At 44.6% G+C, this 20,995-nt stretch overlaps 1 protein-coding gene across 1 annotated transcript in view; it reads left to right on the top strand.

Moving 5' to 3' along the window:
* The window catches only part of LOC124805394 (myrosinase 1-like), a 96,781-nt gene that overhangs the window by 51,488 nt on the left and 24,298 nt on the right, over positions 1 to 20,995 (top strand). The window contains exons 4-5 of the mRNA XM_047265956.1: positions 2,858 to 2,980; positions 3,064 to 3,295. Coding sequence (XP_047121912.1) covers positions 2,858 to 2,980; positions 3,064 to 3,295 — 355 coding nt within the window. The remainder of the gene's footprint in view (positions 1 to 2,857; positions 2,981 to 3,063; positions 3,296 to 20,995) is intronic.

Genomic DNA, 20,995 nt, shown 5'->3' with positions numbered 1-20,995 from the left:
TTAAAACCTGTTTCCTAAATCTCTGTCTTTCCATTATATAATCTATCTGAAACCTTTTAGTATCTCCAGGATTCTCCCATGTATACAAGCTTCTTGCATGATTCTTGAACCAAGTGTTAGCTATGATTAAGTTGTGCTCTGCGCAAAATTCTACCAGGCGGCTTCCTCTTTCATTTCTTACCCCCAATCCATATTCAACTACTACGTTTCTTTCTCTCCCTTTTCCTACTGACGAATTCCAGTCACCCATGACTATTAAATTTTCGTCTCCCTTCACTATCTGAATAATTTCTTTTATTTCATCATACATTTCTTCAATTGCTCCGTCATCTGCAGAGCTAGTTGGCATATAAACTTGTACTACTGTGGTAGGCGTGGGCTTCGTATCTATCTTGGCCACAATAATGTGTTCACTATGCTGTTTGTAGTAGCTGACCGGTATTCCTATTTTCCTATTCATTATTAAAACTACTCCTACATTACCCCTATTTGATTTTGTGTTTATAACCCTGTAGTCACCTGATCATAAGTCTTGTTCTTCCTGCCACCGAACTTCACTAATTCCCACTATATCTAACTTTAACCTATCCATTTCCCTTTTTAAATTTTCTAACCTACCTGCCCGATTAAGGGAATTGACATTCCACGCTCCGATCCGTAGAACGCCAGTTTTCTTTCTCCTGATAACGACATCCTCTTGAGTTGTCCCCTCCCGGAGATCCGAATGGGGGACTATTTTACATCCGGAATATTTTACCCAAGAGGACGCCATCATCATTTAACCATACAGTAAAGCTGCATGCCCTCGGGAAAAATTACGGCCGTAATTTCCCCTTACTTTCAGCCGTTCGCAGTACCAGCACAGCAAGGCCGTTTTGGTTGGTGTTGCAAGTCCAGATCAATCAATCATCCATACTGTTGCCCCTGAAACTACTGAAAAGGATGCTGCCCCTCTTCAGGAACCACACGTTTGTCTGGCCTCTCAACAGATACCCCTCCGTTGTGGTTGCACCTACGGTACGGCTATCTGTATCGCTGAGGCACGCAAGCCTCCCCACCAACGGCAAGGTCCATGGTTCATGGGGGGCAGTGCAAGTGTGGTGGAGTATATCACACACTCCTCAAAAATCTGCAAAGAAGCAATTAAGAGGTGTTAAACGAGGTGAACGTCCTGGACATCCAACAAATTCTTTCGTACCTATCCAAAAACCGCAAGGACAACACCTGGCTTTGTACGCATGCATCATCGCTGAAGCGAGCAGTGGCTCCAGAAGAACATTCTGTACCCAGAAAGCAGTGTTGCGTCCGCTAGTTCAGTAGGTGCGGTACACCGGCAGTGTAAGGGGCTAAGGTCCTTGGCGCTTTTCAGAAGTACAGATCGCTGTCTGCCCCTGGCTCAAACGTTCTCTGAAAACCCTCACTGGTGAGTTCTGTGATCGCATGTCGGTTCTAATTGTCCAAGATGTAACTTTTGTAGCTAAGCAGCATTTGTAAAATGGATGTCACCACCGAACTACAGGTGAACGCGGAGCACTGTCTAGTTATCATTTTATTGAACAAAAACGCCACCGAGAGAGGTGGTGCAGCAGTTAGCACACTGGAGGACGACGGTTCAAACCCGCGTCCGGCCATCCTGATTTAGGTTTGCCGTGATTTCCCTAAATCGCTCCAGGCAAATGCGGGGATGGTTACTTTGAAAGGGCACGGCCGACTTCCTTCCCAGACTTCCCCGACTTCCTTCCCCGTCCTTCCCTAACCCGATGAGACCGATGACCTCGATGTTTGGTCTCTTCCCCCAAAACAACCCAACTCCAACAAAAACGCTACATAAATCTTTTACGAGATGTAACGTCTAATGGTCTGGGTGTGTGTACACTCTGAAAGTGCTACGGAAGTGTGTTGTACTTGTGCAGTATCTCCAGACGGTTATTTTTCGTTTTGCCACTGAGTGACTCAGTGAGTGATTTGATCCGTTTACTGACTTTATGCAAGACAAAAACTTCTTACTATTTTACGTCAGATCGGACTTCAGCATAGTAATTCGCACAACTAACGATGTGCTAAAAAAAAAACAATGCCTCTGAGGACTATGGGACTTAACTTCTGAGGTCATCAGTCCCCTAGCACTTATAACTACTTAAACGTAACCTACCTAAGGACATCACACACACCCATGCCCGAGGCAGGATTCGAACCTGCGACCGTAGCGGTCACGCGGTTGCAGACTGTAGCGCCTAGAGCCGCTCGGCCACACCGGCCGGCTGATGTGCTCAGATTTGGCGGTTAACGTTGCGTTGGTGTTGGAATGTTGGAAACACATGTATATAACAGTGAAAGTTAGAAATTAATACTATACCACTGTTTAACATAAGAGACCTATATAACAATATTAATAGGGCACACGTGTACATACATATGTAATAGACTAAATGGGGAAATATCGGCAATAGCCTTTATGTCGTTAAGAAGAACAACAAAGGAGCAGAGAAGGAACATTAATAGTGACTGTGACAGCAAAAAATGTATGTCATGTAACAGTGTGTTGTAAACCGTGTGTTATTAGGAGATATGATAAACTTTCTGGCCTAAGACATACATACTTATCTACGATAAGTAAATCATTAGGATGTTAAGTAACATTTTATGATGAGCAACAGTAATTCCTTAGGATGTGAATAACAAACCGTAATTAATTATTGGAGGGTACTAACAAAAGTCACGACCCAGGCTTATCAAGTGCAGAGGATTGTAATTTCTGTGTTATGTGGTGTCTGTTAATGTCTTTCCTATGGAGAAAGTTAAAAAAATAAATCTTCGTACTGAACGTCCAGAGTTCTGTGTGGCCTGTCTTCTGCAGGTGACGATGTACCACTGGGACCTGCCACAGGCGCTGCAGTATATCGGGGGATGGACCAACCCACTGCTCGCTGACTACTTCGTGGAGTACGCGAGGGTGCTATTCGAAAACTTCGGAGACAGAGTGAGTAACGGCGCCGCGTTTCTCTGTTGCGGCACTCCCGGAGCAGAATGGTGTGTGTTGTGACGGCGTGCGCGGTGTGGCAGGTGAAGTGGTGGGTGACGTTCGGCGAGCCGGCCCAGTTCGTCAGCGGCTACGCGGACAACCGCGACTACGCGCCGTCGCAGAACGCGCCGGGCGTCGGCGACTACCTGGCCACGCACACCGTGCTCAGGGCGCACGGCCGCGCCTACCGCCTCTACGACCGGCAGTACAGGGCCGCGCAGAACGGTACGTGCCGCCGCGTCACCGACCAGCTCACTGTGGGCGCCGCTGTGTGTGCGTGTGTGTGTGCACGGCACGTATCTGAACGATTTACCAGAGCACAGAGGCACGGCGTGTTTGGGAGGAGTATTCTTAGTAGTGACGAGATCAATAGAAGGTACACTTTTTCTGTGCACTGGCATTGATATTCGTAACAGCGACGACTAGGGCTAGCTCTTATGTATTCAGAGAGAAGAAAATTAGCCCTTGAATGTGAATCTTCAGGTTTTGGCGGCGCAAAGACTGTTCCATTAAGTTTCGGGTGTTCACCCGCAAGAAATCTCCTTCTTCTCCTAATATTTCCGCTGTATAACGTTCAGCCATCTTCAGAGTGAGTCGCAAGACTGCCGCCCCAGTGCTCGCTTCGTCCCTTTATACTGTTGTACCGCGCGACTGCGCATGCGGCCACAGATGCAAATGCGCCAATGACGTTGGTCGGCGGCAGAGACGTGCAAAATGCGCGAGTTGCATCTATGACTCCGCAGTCGATCTGTGTTGGCATATCGATATATCATTGTGAGCTGCACTGTGACGACGTCTTTGTGAGTTTATTACAGCAAGTGCCGGATTCCATGATTTATCAAGATCCAGGCGAAGCTTGCGTAGAGCAGCCCTCTCCGCCAAAGATTTATTGCTCCTTTGTGGGCGAGCCTTCATAATTGCACGGCACGTTTCACGTCTTATTTCTCTCTGCTGAATCCGAGGGAAGTGGTCGAGCAGCGCCATTGAAGAAGCTGATCTTGATAAATCCGGCACTTGGTGTAATAAACTCACAAAGACGTCGTCACAGTGCAGCTCACAATGTTATATCGATATGCCAACACAGATCGACTGCGGAGTCATAGATATAACTCGCGCATTTTGCACGTCTTTGCCGCCGACCAACGTCTTTGGCGCATTTGCATCTGTGGCCACATGCGCAGTCCGCGGTACACGAGTAGAAAGGGACGAAGCGAGCACTGGAGCGGCAGTCTTGCGACTCTCTCTGAAGATCACTGGACGATATACAGCCGAAATATTAGAATAAGAAGGAGATTTCTTGCGGATGCACATCCGAAACTTAATGGAATAGCCCTTGAATGCTCCGCCTCTCCTAGAAACTTCTAATGAATTACACTTGTTTCTACAGTTTCTTAGAATGTTCTGTTCTATCTTCTTAATCAGACCAGACCCTGTCACACACCATCCGAGCAACCCTATAGATTCGAGGTTAACATCTGTCGTTCTCAGCCATTTTATGTAATACACTTTCCGTCCTCATTCCTAACGCTGTGCATCCGAACGGCGTTTTAACATGACACTAACGTACCGTTAGTGAGTCATATATCAGTCAAGTTTGAATTTAATTCCTCCTATCCTTCACTGATTCTGTTCCTTTTACGAGCTGCATCAATAAGTAATGCAAGATTATTTTTCTCGGCCAATTTCGGTTGAAACAATACGGAACTTGACATCGTGGAATCTGTCCTCTTCATTCAATTTAGTTTCATGAACTTACGTGGCGGCGCTATGCGTAGACTTCAAAATGGCGTCTGTAACGGAGCTGCGTCCTACCAAGGGAACCTCCCCATCGCACACCCCTCAGATTTTGTTATAATTTGGCACAGTGGATAGGCCTTGAAAAACTGAACACAGATCAATTGAGAAAACAGGAAGACGTTGTATGGAACTATGAAAAAATAAGCAAAATATACAAACTGAGTAGTCCATGCGCAAGATAGGCAACATCAAGCATAGCGTCAGCTCAGGAACGCCGTGGTCCCGTGGTTAGCGTGAGCAGCTGCAGAACGACAGGTCCTTGGTTCGAGTCTTCCCTCGAGTGAAAAGTTTAATTTTTATTTTCAGACAATTATCAAAGTTCAGGCACTCACACATAATCAACTTCGCTCTCCAAAATTCCAGGACATGTTCAGATTTGCTTGGACATATGCAGCATTTGACGGTCTACATAAGGAAAAATTTGAAAACGTTGAAAACGTATGTTTTGACAGAGCACAGGGAAAACTGTGAAACTGTTGCATTCATTTGTTGCAGTTGATGTGACAAACTCTTATGTTTTCATTACTTTTTTGGGAGTGGTTACCACATCTACAAGAAAAGCTAAATCGGGAAAGGTAGGAGAATCTATTTACCCATTCGCCAAGTGTGCAAGTTAGGTGTGTCGACAACATATTCCTGTCATGTGACGGACATGCCGTCACCTGTGTCGTATAGGATATATCGGACGTGTTTCCCTGTTGAGGAATCGGTTGACCTATGACCTTGCGATCAACTGTTTTCGGTTCCAATTCGAGAGGCATGTCCTTTCGTCTACTAATCGCACGGTTTTGCGGTGCGGTCGCAAAACACAGACACTAAACTTACGGTGAACAGAGACGTCAATGAACGAACGATCATAACTTTTCGAAAAAAAAAAGTAAACTTTTCACACGCGGGAAGACTTGAACCAAGGACCTCTCGCTCCACAGCTGCTCACGCTAACCACGAGACCATGGCACTTCTGAGCTCACATCCTCCTTGATGTTGCCTATCTTGCGCATGGACTACTGAGTTTGTATATTTTGCTTATTTTTTCATAGTTCCACACAACGTCTTCCTGTTTTCTCAACTGATCTGTGTTCAGTTTTTCAAGGCCTATCCACTGTGCCAACTTCTCCTTCTTCATGAAAACGCAAGGCCTCACCCAAGTCTGCGCACCCGAGAGGAGCCCACAGAACTCCATTGGGCTGTTCTTCCTCATCCACCCTATAGTCCTGAATTGGCACCTTCCGACTTCTATCTGTTTGTCGCCACTAAGCATGAACTCTACAGCGATCAGTACACGGATGACAGGGAGGCTACTGATGCAGCAAGACGTTGGCTCAGACGTCGACCTGTAGAGTGCTACTGTGTGGGCATACAGGCTCTCCCATTAAGGTGGCGTAACGACGTCGTACTCAACGGAGATCATATTGAGAAACAGGGCCGGCCGGAGTGGCCGAGCGGTTCTAGGCGCTACAGTTTGGAACCGCGCGACCGCTACGGTCGCAGGTTCGAATCTTGCCTCGGGCATGGATGTGTGTGATGTCCTTAGGTTAGTGAGGTTTAACTAGTTCAAGCCCGTGGTCTACGGGTAGCGTCTTTGATTCATAATCATACCGTCTGCGGTCCCGGGTTCGATCCCCGCCACTGCCTAAATTCTGATAAATAATCAGCATTGGCGGCCGAAGACTTCCGGCATAAGAAGTCAGCCTCTTTCTGCCAACGGCCTTGTCAAAGAGGGCGGAGGAGCGGATAGAGGTTCAGGGCACTCTCTTGTCCTAGGGGTCGGAAACTGCCCCTAAAGGCGGAAGAATCAGCAATGATCAACGACACGAGGATGCAGAAGGCAATGGAAACCACTGCATTAAAGACACGTAACGTGTATCCACAGGACATGTGGCCTGTAATTGAAGAAGTGTCATGATGATCTCTCCATTGGCAAAAGATTCCGGAATAGTCCCCCATTCGGATCTCCGGGAGGGGACTGCCAAGGGGGAGGTTACCATGAGAAAAAGATTGAATAATCAAAGAAAGGATAACGTTCTACGAGTCGGGGTGTGGAATGTCAGAAGCCTGAACGTGGTAGGGAAACTAGAAAATCTGAAAATGGAAATGCAAAGGCTCAACCTAGGTATAGTAGGGGTCAGTGAAGTGAAGTGGAAGGAAGACAAGAATTTCTGGTCAGATGAGTATCGGGTAATATCAACAGCAGCAGAAAATGGTATAACAGGTGTAGGATTCGTTATGAACAGGAAGGTAGGGCAGAGGGTGTGTTACTGTGAACAGTTCAGTGACCGGGTTGTTCTAATCAGAATCGACAGCAGACCAACACCGACAACGATAGTTCAGGTATACATGCCGACGTCGCAAGCTGAAGATGAACAGATAGGGAAAGTGTATGAGGATATTGAAAGGGTAATGCAGTATGTAAAGGGGGACGAAAATCTAATAGTCATGGGCGACTGGAATGCAGTTGTAGGGAAAGGAGTAGAAGAAAAGGTTACAGGAGAATATGGGCTTGGGACAAGGAATGAAAGAGGAGAGAGACTAATTGAGTTCTGTAACAAGTTTCAGCTAGTAATAGCGAATACCCTGTTCCAGAATCACAAGAGGAGGAGGTATACTTGGAAAAGGCCGGGAGATACGGGAAGATTTCAATTAGATTACATCATGGTCAGACAGAGATTCCGAAATCAGATACTGGATTGTAAGGCGTACCCAGAAGCAGATATAGACTCAGATCACAATATAGAAGTGATGAAGAGTAGGCTGAAGTTCAAGACATTAGTCAGGAAGAATCAATACGCAAAGAAGTGGGATACGGAAGTACTAAGGAATGACGAGATACGTTTGAAGTTCTCTAACGCTATAGATACAGCAATAAGGAATAGCGCAGTAGGCAGTACAGTTGAAGAGGAATGGACATCTCTAAAAAGGGCCATCACAGAAGTTGGGAAGGAAAACATAGGTACAAAGAACGTAGCTGCGAAGAAACCATGGGTAACAGAAGAAATACTTCAGTTGATTGAAGGAAGTACAAACATGTTCCGGGAAAATCAGGAATACAGAAATACAAGTCGCTGAGGAATGAAATAAATAGGAAGTGCAGGCAAGCTAAGACGAAATGGCTGCAGGAAAAATGTGAAGACATCGAAAAAGATATGATTGTCGGAAGGACAGACTCAGCATACAGGAAAGCCAAAACAACCTTTGGTGACATTAAAAGCAACGGTGGTAACATTAAGAGTGTAACGGGAATTCCACTGCTAAATGCAGAGGAGAGAGCAGATAGGTGGAAAGAATACATTGAAAGCCTCTATGAGGGTGAAGATTTGTCTGATGTGATAGAAGAAGAAACAGGAGTCGATTTAGAAGAGATAGGGGATCCAGTATTAGAATCGGAATTTAAAAGAGCTTTGGAGGACTTACGGTCAAATAAGGCAGAAGGGATAGATAACATTCCATCAGAATTTCTAAAATCATTGGGGGAAGTGGCAACAAAACGACTATTCACGTTGGTGTGTAGAATATATGAGTCTGGCGATATACCATCTGACTTTCGGAAAAGTATCATCCACACAATTCCGAAGACGGCAAGAGCTGACAAGTGCGAGAATTATCGCACAATCAACGACTCATGCATCGAAGCTGCTTACAAGAATAATATACAGAAGAATGGAAAAGAAAATTGAGAATGCGCTAGGTGACGATCACTTTGGCTTTAGGAAAAGTAAAGGGACGAGAGAGGCAATTCTGACGTTACGACTAATAATGGAAGCAAGGCTAAAAAAAAAATCAAGACACTTTCATAGGATTTGTGGACCTGGTGAAAGCGTTCGACAATATAAAATGGTGCAAGCAGTTCGAGATTCTGAAAAAAGTAGGGGTAAGCTGTAGGGAGAAACGGGTCATATACAATATGTACAACAATCAAGAGGGAATAATAAGAGTGGACGATCAATAACGAAGTGCTCGTATTAAGAAGGGTGTAAGGCAAGGCTGTAGCCTTTCGCCCCTACTCTTCAATCTGTACATCGAGGAAGCAATGATGGAAATAAAAGAAGGGTTCAGGAGTGGAATTAAAATACAAGGTGAAAGGATATCAATCATACAATTCGCTGATGACATTGCTATCCTGAGTGAAAGTGAAGAAGAATTAAATGATCTGCTGAACGGAATGAACAGTCTAATGAGTACACAGTATGGTGTGAGAGTAAATCGGAGAAAGACGAAGGTAATGAGAAGTAGTACAAATGAGAACAGCGAGAAACTTAACATCAGGATTGATGGTCACGAAGTCAATGAAGTTAAGGAATTCTGCTACCTAGGCAGTAAAATAACCAATGACGGACGGAGAAAGGAGGACATCAAAAGCAGACTCGCTATGGCAAAAAAGGTATTTCTGGCCAAGAGAAGTCTAATAATATCAAATACCGGCCTTAATCTGAGGAAGAAATTTCTGAGGATGTACGCCTGGAGTACAGCATTGTATGGTAGTGAAACATGGACTGTGGGAAAACCGGAACAGAAGAGAATCGAAGCATTTGAGATGTGGTGCTATAGACGAATGTTGAAAATTAGGTGGACTGATAAGGTAAGGAATGAGGAGGTTCTACGCAGAATCGGAGAGGAAAGGAATATGTGGAAAACATTGATAAGGAGAAGGGACAGGATGATAGGACATCTGCTAAGACATGAGGGAATGACTTGCATGATACTAGAGGGAGCTGTAGAAGGCAAAAACTGTAGAGGAAGACAGAGATTGGAATACGTCAAGCAAATAATTGAGGACGTAGTGCTACTCTGAGATGAAGAGGTTAGTACAGGAAAGGAATTCGTGGCGGGCCGCATCAAACCAGTCAGTACTGATGACAAAAAAAAAATTAAAAAAAAAATTCTAGGGGACTGATGACCTCAGAAGTTAAGTCCCACAGTGCTCAGAGTCATTTGAACCACTTTTGAGAAACAGGATTTTGTAGCGAAAAGAGTGGGGAATAATATGGTGTTCCGGAATCCCGAATAGAACCAACTTCCTTATAAACAAAAATGTTTTGCATTACTTGTTGACTGCCACTGACAATTGTTACCCTTTTTCTACCTCCTACCCCACTCGCTGGAGTATCACATTAACGCTAGCACGTTACACTATCTGGTCATAGATATCTGGACAGCTATTAGTAGACATTAATATGTGACAGCTTGAATGCTGAGGATGCTTTCAGTGAGCTGTCTGAATGACTGTTGACGTACTGTGGTCCATTCTTTCTTAAGAGCCGAAAATAAAGGAAGTACTGATGTTGGACGCTGGGATCTGGACGGGAGTCGACATTCTAACTCATTCTATACCTGTTCCATTGCATTCGGTTTGGGACTCTGTGCAGGCCCATACGCTTCAGTAACGTTGTTGGCCACAAACCATTGCTTCACAGATGTTGCTGTATGACAGGACAAGTTGTCATGCTGACACAGTCATCGTCTCTGTACTGTATCTCAACCGTGCACCATACACAGTGCTGTTAAATATTTCTGTGTGTCAGCATTTAGTACTACGCGCAAGAATGGGACCACACCATAATCACGAAAACACTGCCATACCCTAACACCACCTCCTCCGTATTTCACTGGTGGCACTACACATGATTACAGGTGCAAGACTATGCCGGTCTCACGGTATGATCTGAAAGAGTTTCGGTGGCTGTGAGTTTATGCCCTGACAGCAATCACTTTAACTAGTAAGCCTGCCACTTGGCTACCTGGACGATGCATCTGCTAAACTGATTTTGCCCTTTGACCTGCGGTTGTTGTTGTTAGCCTGTATTAGAGTTTATCACTTTCATCAGAATCTAAATGAACTTGAATTCAGAAATAATTTAATGAAAACGTGACCCTTTCATTATTGTTGTCAATATTGACGGGAGATTAATATATCATCATGGCAATGATCTCTTATAAAAATTATGGCACAGGTTTATTGATCATAAAATAAGACAAATAACACAATTTAAGCGTGATGACAAATAAATCATGATTTGTTGGCAACACAAATAGATGTAACAAATAGTTAACACTCCACTGTGTGGGGATTTGTTGGCAAAGATTAAGGTTTGTCTGAATAAACTATTTACTCTGGCTCAAAATGTGGTGTCACCGCCAGACACCACACTTGCTAGGTGGTAGCCTTTAAATCGGCCGCGGTCCGTTAGTATACGTCTGACCCGCGTGTCGCCACTATCAGTGATTGCAGACCGAGCGCCGCCACACGGCAGGTCTAGAGAGACTTCCTAGCACTCGCCCCAGTTGTACAACCGACTTTGCTAGCGATGGTTCACTGACAAAATACGTTCTCATTTGCCGAGACGATAGTTAGCATAGCCTTCAGCTACGTCATTTGCTACGACCTAGCAAAGCGCCATTACCACTTACTATTGATGCTGTAAAACATGTACCGTCAAGAGCGATGTTCACCAATTATGGATTAAAGTTAAGTATTCTACCAGTTACCTTCTTTTTTCTAATTACCTTGTCCTGTTCCAGACCTCACGCCAGCCTGCGTGAGCTTAAACGCGTGCCTTTCGGCTTCCTCTCAATTTAGTGGGTTGGTCTCCTGCCAATCCACAACACAAAACATGGGTAACGTAGCCTGAAATTATCTAACACTGAATATACTTTGATGGATTTATTCCACACATAAGTTGTACTACGTTGGGACAGCTGAGATCGATTCTGTTTGCCCTAACATGCTGGAGCAGCAATACTGTACGCCATTCTCGATGTGTAGCATTGTTTCACGTGACAGTCGTGGTTCGAGCGTCTGCAGAATCCAGAAAATACACACATCAAAGAAAGTATTGCATCACCCCGGTTCCCAGAACTCCTGAAGATAGACGTTGACTATGGGTATTGTATCACAAACACAGTCCCTTTTACTGTTCAGAGGTGTCACTAAACCCGCCCAAAGATGTAAACAACCATGCATGAGCAGCGCCTATTAGACGGAGGGGGTCCGACAGCCGATCAGTTCCAGTCATTCCACCAGGAAGCAGGTACACGGCTCGTGTTGTCTGGAGTTCAGCCATGCCTAAGACGGCCAATACCGCGGTTTGATCACGTGCGCATTGTTACTTTATTTCAGGAAGGGCTCTCAACAAGGAAGTGTCCACGCGTCCCGGGGTGAAACAAAGCGATGTTGTTCGGAAATGGAGGAAATGCAGAGAGACAGGAACTGTCGATGTAATGCCTCTCTTAGGCCGCCCAAGGGCTGCTACTGCAGTGGATAACCACTACCTACGGATTACGGCTCGCAGGAACCCTGACAGCAACGCCACCATGTTTAAAAATGATTTTCGTGCAGCCACAGGACGTCGTGTTACGACTCAACCTGTGCGCAATAGGCTGCATGATGCACAACTTCATTCCCGACGTCTATGGCGGGGTCCATCTTTGCAACCACGACACCATGCAGGGCGGTACAGATGGGCCCAAGAACATGCAGAATGCATCGCTCAGGATTGATATCACATTCTCTTCACCGATGAGTGTCGCATATGCCTTCAAGCAGACAATTGTCGGAGACGTGTTTGGAGGCAACCCGGCCAGGCTGAACGTCTTAGACACACTGTCCAGCGAGTGCAGCTAGGTGGAGGTTCCCTGATGTTTTGGAGTGACATTATGTGGGACCGACGTACGCCGCCGATGGTCATGGAAGGCGCCTTCATTGCTGTACGATACGTGAATGCCATCCTCCGACCGATAGTGCAACCATATCGGCAGCATATTGGTGAGGCATTCGTCTTCATGGACGACAATTCGCGCCTCCAACGTGCTCATATTGTGAATGGCTTCCTTCAGGATAACGACATCACTCGACTAGAGTGGCCAGCATGTTCTTCAGACATGAACCCTATCGAACATACTTGCGAGTGGGGACAATCTGGACCAACAGTACCTTGATGAACTTGTGGATAGTATGCCACGACGAATACAGGCATGTATCAATGCAAGAGGACGTGCTACACGGTATTAGAGGTACCGGTGTGTACAGCAATTTGGAACTCCACCTCTGAAGGTCTCGGTGTATGGTTGTAGAACGTGCAATGTGTGGTTTTTTTGAGCAACAAAAAGGGCGGAAATGATGTTTATGTTAACCTCTATTTCAACTCTTGGAACCGAGATGATGGAAAACATTTTTTGATGTGTGTATTATTTCTTACATCTATGGTAATCTTTGTCTGCATATGGCACCTACTGCTTACGTCTTATCTGATATGACGTGGTCCATATGACATATTTGAGTGTAAATGTCGGCTGTCTTTTTATTACGATATGATTACGCTATTAATATGTTTACTTTTTATTTGCGTGATCTTGTAAAGCTATTTTTAACAACTTCGGCTCCAGCGATGCTATATGTTTACAATGGAATTTCTATTTCGCGGAAAGTTCGCGATTCCGTTAATTTTTCACAAATAGTATTTTTGTAGTTTTTACGTACACGATTAGTATTCTATTGTTCTGTGATTCTTTTGTAACGTTGCGAGGTACTGGGGCGGAGAAGAGTTTGTGCCTGTTTAATTCTGACAAATTTTGCATGAGAACGAGACATGCACTCGACCGTCTCCTTACCTATCACCCAATTAATTATGCGCACAATGGTAACGAAAGGAAATGTTGGTGGACCCTGCTAGTTGGTAAAATAAGGAGAGCACACTCACAATAATTTAATAAAAATCGTAATCTACTCAGAGAAAAAAAAGGAGAACTTGAATAAACAAGAGGAAATGGGATTCTGCATATATCTACGAAACGATATGTGGATTAAATATTACAATGAGATTTATTATACATCAGAACATAAAGCCACATGATTGTCGACACAAACAGTAGGTTAAAGGATATTGTATACTGAACTATTATGAGAATAAGAGTTGGCTCGAGAACAAGGGACTCCTACTCTCTGTGATGAAATGGATTGACGATAATGACTGGAGGCCCTAATGAATCAAATATTACTCTGTCTATATTGCAGCATCGCGATTAGTAGTGAGAGCTCAAATGGGACCACATGGAGAAACAGTCAAGGTGGACTTGCAACAAAGCGAACACGCGTGCTGTTGAGGACTTCAGTATAAAATTGATAGGTCCTACAATGCCAGAGTCGCAAAATACTCTACCGATCCAGAAATCTGTAGCAGGTCGTCGGTAGGCAGCGTTCTGATGATGTAGGCGCCGACTTCTGTTGTGCAGCAACTCTGTTTCAACCCCTGGCCTCGAAGGCTGTCCGAGAATTCTAAGTTCTGCCGAGAAAGTGCGACTAAGTCGCAAGACCGTCCGACTCCGATGAAGATCAGATCCCCAAATGCCTGAGCCCGCGCAACGCAAGAGCGAAGCCAACATTGCTTAACTCCCTACCATCGCGAATCAGCATTCAGTGCTGATTCCAAAATTCCCCCACACTGTCTCAGACATCATTCGTGCCAATAGCGTCCATTCCTTCCAATTTCGAGCAGGGCTTAATGACGTCCACTAGCCTCTTGACCAATCATACCTCTGCTACTCAGGTGAGGGCACTGAACTTGCCGTTTGACTGGCTACGAAAACAATCTGCCTAGACCACCGACCATCTGGCGCCAGACAGTCGCACCCAGCAGGACACAGTCCGCAAGTCTTCTCAGAATCAAGAGGACAATGCAGTCAGTCGGTGCCGGGAGTCTAGGAGTCTTCGTTCCGGACGCGCCAGAATGGTAAACACATAAACTGCGGCGACAGACGGCTCGCAGGTCGTTTCGCCCTGCAGACAATAGACGAAACTCGACCGACATCAGTCGTTCCGCCAGGCGCTTAAGCCCATTGTACCGGAAATGCAGTGTGCCGCGTCCTACGATACTCCCCTCGCACAGGCCACACAGGGAAGTAAAACAACATGCATAGGAATCAAGTGAAAAGTATTTTGAGCTCTGAGTACAAATACTCTCATTACAATAACCTTATTTGGCCTGTTACCACTGTGCAATAACATTAATAAAGCTGATGAAAATGAGAGGCGACATGCAAAAGAGCGCATGGAACCCTCTCAATGTCAGTAAAGTTTTCGAGGCATTTTTATGTTTAAAATCTGTTTGTTCGTTGACGATGTCCTCCGCGTATTTTTCTGTATGAGTGTAAATTTCCATTTCGTCCAAAATGTTCATTGTATGCCCTTTGTGTACTTCTTATAGGATTTTTAAGGTACTTTCAGTTTTATGTTCTTTGGCTTTTTAAATGCACCTAGATAGTGGACTGGTTGCTTTTGCAGACTGGCGTGTGTTCCATACATCCGATTCCAAAATCCCTGCCTGCTTGTGCTACAGGGTGTTTCAAAAATGACCGGTATATTTGAAACGGCAATACAAACTAAGCGAGCAGCGATAGAAATACACCGTTTGTTGCAATATGCTTGGGACAACAGTACATTTTCAGGCGGACAAACTTTCGAAATTACAGTAGTTACAATTGTCAACAACAGATGGCGCTGCGGTCTGGGAAACTCTATAGTACGATATTTTCCACATATCCACCATGCGTAGCAATAATATGGCATAGTCTCTGAATGAAATTATCCGAAACATTTGACAACGTGTCTGGCGGAATGGCTTCACATGCAGATGAGATGTACTGCTTCAGCTGTTCAATTGTTTCTGGATTCTGGCGGTACACCTGGTCTTTCAAGTGTCCCCACAGAAAGAAGTCACAGGGGTTCATGTCTGGCGAATAGGGAGGCCAATCCACGCCGCCTCCTGTATGTTTCGGATAGCCCAAAGCAATCACACGATCATCGAAATATTCATTCAGGAAATTAAAGACGTCGGCCGTGCGATGTGACCGGGCACCATCTTGCATAAACCACGAGGTGTTCGCAGTGTCGTCTAAGGCAGTTTGTACCGCCACAAATTCACGAAGAATGTCCAGATAGCGTGATGCAGTAATCGTTTCGGATCTGGAAAATGGGCCACTGATTCCTTTGGAAGAAATGGCGGCCCAGACCAGTACTTTTTGAGGATGCAGGGACGATGGGACTGCAACATGGGGCTTTTCGGTTCCCCATATGCGCCAGTGCTGTTTATTGACAAAGCCGTCCAGGTAAAAATAAGCTTCGTCAGTAAACCAAATGCAGCCCACATGCATATCGCCGTCATCTATCCTGTGCACTATATCGTTAGCGAATGTCTCTCGTGCAGCAATGGTAGCGGCGCTGAGGGGTTGCCGCGTTTGAATTTTGTATGGATAGAGGTGTAAACTCTGGCGCATGAGACGATACGTGGACGTTGGCGTCATTTGGACCGCAGCTGCAACACGGCGAACGGAAACCCGAGGCCGCTGTTGGATCACCTGCTGCACTAGCTGCGCGTTGCCCTCTGTGGTTGCCGTACGCGGTCGCCCTACCTTTCCAGCACGTTCATCCATCACGTTCCCAGTCTGTTGAAATTTTTCAAACAGATCCTTTATTGTATCGCTTTTCGGTCCTTTGGTTACATTAAATCCCCGTTGAAAACTTCGTCTTGTTGCAACAACACTGTGTTCTAGGCGGTGGAATTCCAACACCAGAAAAATCCTTTGTTCTAAGGAATAAACCATGTTGTCCACAGCACACTTGCACGTTGTGAACAGCACACGCTTACAGCAGAAAGACGACGTACAGAATGGCGCACCCACAGACTGCGTTGTCTTCTATATATGTCACATCACTTGCAGCGCCATCTGTTGTTGAAAATTGTAACTACTGTAATTTCGAAAGTTTGTCCGCCTGAAAATGTACTGTTGTCCCAAGCATATTGCAACAAACGGTGTATTTCTATCGCTGCTCGTTTAGTTTTTATTGCCGTTTCAAATATACCGGTCATTTTTGAAACACCCTGTATATACCGTTTATTGCAGTCGTCACAAAATAAATACAAAACAATAAAAAACATTATTTTTATTTTCTTTAGCATTTAGAACGCTTCTAATTTACGTAAAAACACGGAAGTAAAAAAAGAAGGGATATGGGACTGTTACTTAGGCTGTACATCGTTTTGAAGCCAGAGTAGACGGGGACTGCCTCCATCTTAAACGACCGAAACATTAGCGGCACACGACAAATGTTTTAAACACTAAACATTACAGTGCTTGCATGTTCTTAAAGGCATATTTGTTCTAGTAATACCGCACATTTGGCCTATTTAAGGTAACTTGTTATTTGCTGATGTATTTCAATTAACCAGGAAGAGAAGGAATGACATGAAAGGTATGGTTCCGTACTCCATTTACATCCACTTTTATTAAGTCTGTACCGATAGTAAATGAAGCTGGAATTCCGAAACCAGTGCTTGTTTGCTTACTGGTACTGCTATCATTACATTTTTAGCTTGCAGCTCGTATGCACAACATTTTTAACGTTCAAGTTTGCAAAAAGCTTACATACCTGTTCTTTGCTAGCCCATAAACGTGTGCACAACATTTTTAACGTTCAACTTTGCAAAAAACTTACATGCCTGTTCTTTGCTAGCCCATAAACGTGTGCAATGAGGAAAGAAGAAAGGCACGCTATCATATCTTCTGCTTGTCAACAAAGTGAATGATTACGGAAATGTCAAAGAAGCAGAACTGAATCTAGAATATTTGTTTTATTAGACTGGTAGTGCATTAGTTTCACTATAACTTACGTATCTTCTGACTTTGAGTGTGTTACCAATAATAGTAATTTATAGGGTAAAAAATGATATAATTTTTTTAAACATGTTCGAGCATTGTGCAAGATCGTAAATGTGATTAAGGGGATAGACTCAAACACTTAGAGCCTGTAAAATGGATATTTTGTTTTAACGTGTACGGTATGTAAGTCATTTTGTAATGGTAACCTAACCTGTGTAACATTTCCGATAGCAGGCCATTGGCTTCCTTTCCCGGAAAAATTCTTGCCATTAACTTTGTCAGTTTTCAGGAATAGCCAAATATATCACAATTGGAATGTGCCTTTACTTTGATCATATGCTTCATTTTACTCACGAATTTCATTTGGAGGTTTTCAAAGTATCTAACTCTATACCATGCTTTGTGATATACCAACAGTTAGTTAGTTTCACATTCCACGTATGGTTTGCACGATAAATACTAATGATGTGGAGCGCGTCGTTTTATATTAAAATCAATTTTCTGTTGTAAATATGAGTCCATACTGATAATTTATTAGTTTTGTTTTTTAGGTGAGGTCAAACAGATGTTAATAATTACTGCCCATCACTATATACACACTACAGTAGAAGATAGTGTTCTGTTAAATAGGAGGAGTTGACAAACAGAAAAGTTTACAGTTTAGTTTCAAATTTTGCTTTGCTGTCTGTCAGACATTTTATATCACTGGATAAGTAGTCAGAACTTTTGGTTACGCAATGTGAACCCCTGTTTGTGCTGAGCCATTTTTTCTTATGGTACTATAATTAAGTACGTCACTGTTCGTTTCGAAGTACAGCGGATTATGCACACTGAACCGCCAAAGACTCCGGTACAGGCATGCGTATTCAAATACAGAGATATGTAAACAGGCAGAATACGGCGCTGCGGTCGGCAACCCCTACATAAGACAAGAAGTCTCTGGCGCAGTTGTTAGATCGGCAACTGCTCTCGCAGGCAGCGATAAAGTGGGCATTTTCCCGTACGACCATTTCACGAGGGTACCGTAAATATTAGGAATCTGGTAAAACATCAAATCACCGACATCGCTGCGGCCGGAAAAAGAACGTTCAAGAACGGGACCGACGACGACTGAAGAGAATCTTTCAACGTGACAGAAGTGCAACCCTTCCGCATATTGCTCCAGGTTTCAATGCTGGGCCATCAACGAAACATCATCGATATGGGCTTTCGGAGTCGAAGGCCCACTCGTGTACCCTTGATGAACACACGACACAAAGTTTTACGTCTCGCCTGGGCCCGTCAACACCGACATTGGACTGTTGATGCTTGGGAACGTGTTGCCTGGTCGGCCGAGTCTCGTTTTAATTGTAACAAGCGTGTACGGGTATGGAGACAATCTCATGAATCCATGGACTTGCATGTCAGCAGGGGATTGATCAAGCTGGTGGAGGCTCTAATACGGTGTGGAGCGTGTGCAGGTGGAGTGATATGGGACCCCTGATACGTCTAGATACGATTCTGACAGGTGACACATAGGTAATCATTCTGTCTGACCACCTGCATCCATTCATGTCCATTGTGCATTCCTACGGACTTGGGCAATTCCAGCAGGTCAATGCGGCACCCCACACGTCCATAATAGCTACAGAGTGACTCCAGGAACAATCTTCTGAGTTTCAACACTTCCGCTGGCCACCAAATTCCCCAGACATGAACGTTATCGAGCACATCTGGGAAGCCTTGGAATGTGCTGTTCAAAAGAGATCTCGACCCCCTCGTACTCTTATGGATTTGTGGACAGCCTTGCAGAATTCATGGCGTCAGTTCCCTCCAGCACTGAGTCCATGGCACGTCGTCTTGCGGCACTTCTCCATGCTCTTGGATGCCCCTACACGATATTACGCAGGTGAACCACTTTCTTTGGCTCTACAGTGTATAATAATAATGTGACTTCATGGAATTACTATGCTGTGAAGTGACTAGACTGCAACTCACAGACCGAGCAGCAGGCAGGCTCGGCGAAAAGAGAGTTCACATAAGTTTTCGGCCAAATCCTTCTTCAGAAGAGGAGCAAAGCACACACACACATTCATATAATCACGCATGCAAAACTCATACATACATGACTGCTATCTTCGGTTGCTCTAGTCAGAATACTTTTTAAAGAAGGAAAAATGTGAGCAATCAATAATTATCCACGGGAGGAATTTAGGGCATGAGATGCTGCCCCAGCAGTCAACGCAGTCATGTAGCCGTGTGTTGTTCGGGAACTAGACCGTTGTTGATACTGTGTGCCCCGGATGTCGGAGAGTTTGCGGTTAGAAGCCAGTGAAAAACACAGGAAAGAATAAATGGAAACAGCGCAACCATAATACACGTATAAAAAGAAAATATTGCTTCAGCGGCTCCACATACGAATGGATCGTGATGCCTTTAAACATCAAATGACGATCGGATCGATTAGTCACTCGTAAAAGACGCAAGCTTGCATTTTTGATGAAACGACTACGTCTCCACACAATCAAAACACCAGATACTGTTTGGGGTACGACCACAGAAGTGAACAGATATTTCTAACGGTCGAAACTGAGCAGGGGGACATCAGAGTGACATGACGGGGTAGCATCAACGCGGTGAACCATGCAGGCATAAATGCGGTGAACCTTACATTTTGGAGTAGGAAGATGGCACATACCGGCATTTTGCGACGTAATTGGAACTTCCTTCTTTCGTTTACCTGCATCTAAACACAACAAAAATAGTATGTCTGAATAATTAAAGGTAATCACTGACTTTCTGCCGAATAGAAATTCCGTAGTAAACATATAGTTGCAGGTATCAGAAAGCTGTCAAAAGTAACTTTACAAGATCACGCAAATAAAAGGTAAATATATAAATAACGTGATCAAATCATAATAAAATGACATTTAGGCTCCAAGATGCCATATGGACCATACCAGCTAAGACGTAACCGTAAGGTGCTACATGTAAACATAGACCAATATAGAAGTAAGGAACAGTATTAGCCTATACTTGTTATACCGCCTTCACAGGTACACATCAGCAGAACGCCGAAACGAGCTCATCGTGGAACTTTTATCATTAAAACTAAAACTAAACTCTGTCCGAACAGGCCTCGGAAAGCCCAACGGTACCGACCGACCACCGTGTCATCCTCAACACACAGGCGTCAGAGGACGCGCATATGAAGGGGGATGTGGCCAGCACACCGCTCTCCCGTCCGTATGTCAGTTTACGAGACCGGAGCCGCTACTTCTCAATCAAGTAGCTCCTCAGTTTGCCTCACAAGGGCTGAGTGCACCCCACTTGCCAACAGCGCTCGGCAGACCGGATAGTCACACATGCAAATGCTAGCACAGACCGACAGCGCTTAACTTCGGAGATCTGACGGGAACCGGTGTTACCACTGCGGCAACTTGTATCACTACGAGTAAGTAAATAGATAGCGCAGCAAAAAACGTGTACTGAAAGTATGTCGTTCTTCGACCACTTGTGAGCTGTGGGCGCATTAGAAATGAAATTATT

The sequence above is a fragment of the Schistocerca piceifrons genome, chromosome 7, assembly GCF_021461385.2.
Source record: "Schistocerca piceifrons isolate TAMUIC-IGC-003096 chromosome 7, iqSchPice1.1, whole genome shotgun sequence".
Classification (NCBI taxonomy): domain Eukaryota; kingdom Metazoa; phylum Arthropoda; class Insecta; order Orthoptera; family Acrididae; genus Schistocerca; species Schistocerca piceifrons.
Note: the sequence above shows the minus strand (reverse complement) of the source record. Positions and strands in the feature narration are given on the sequence as shown.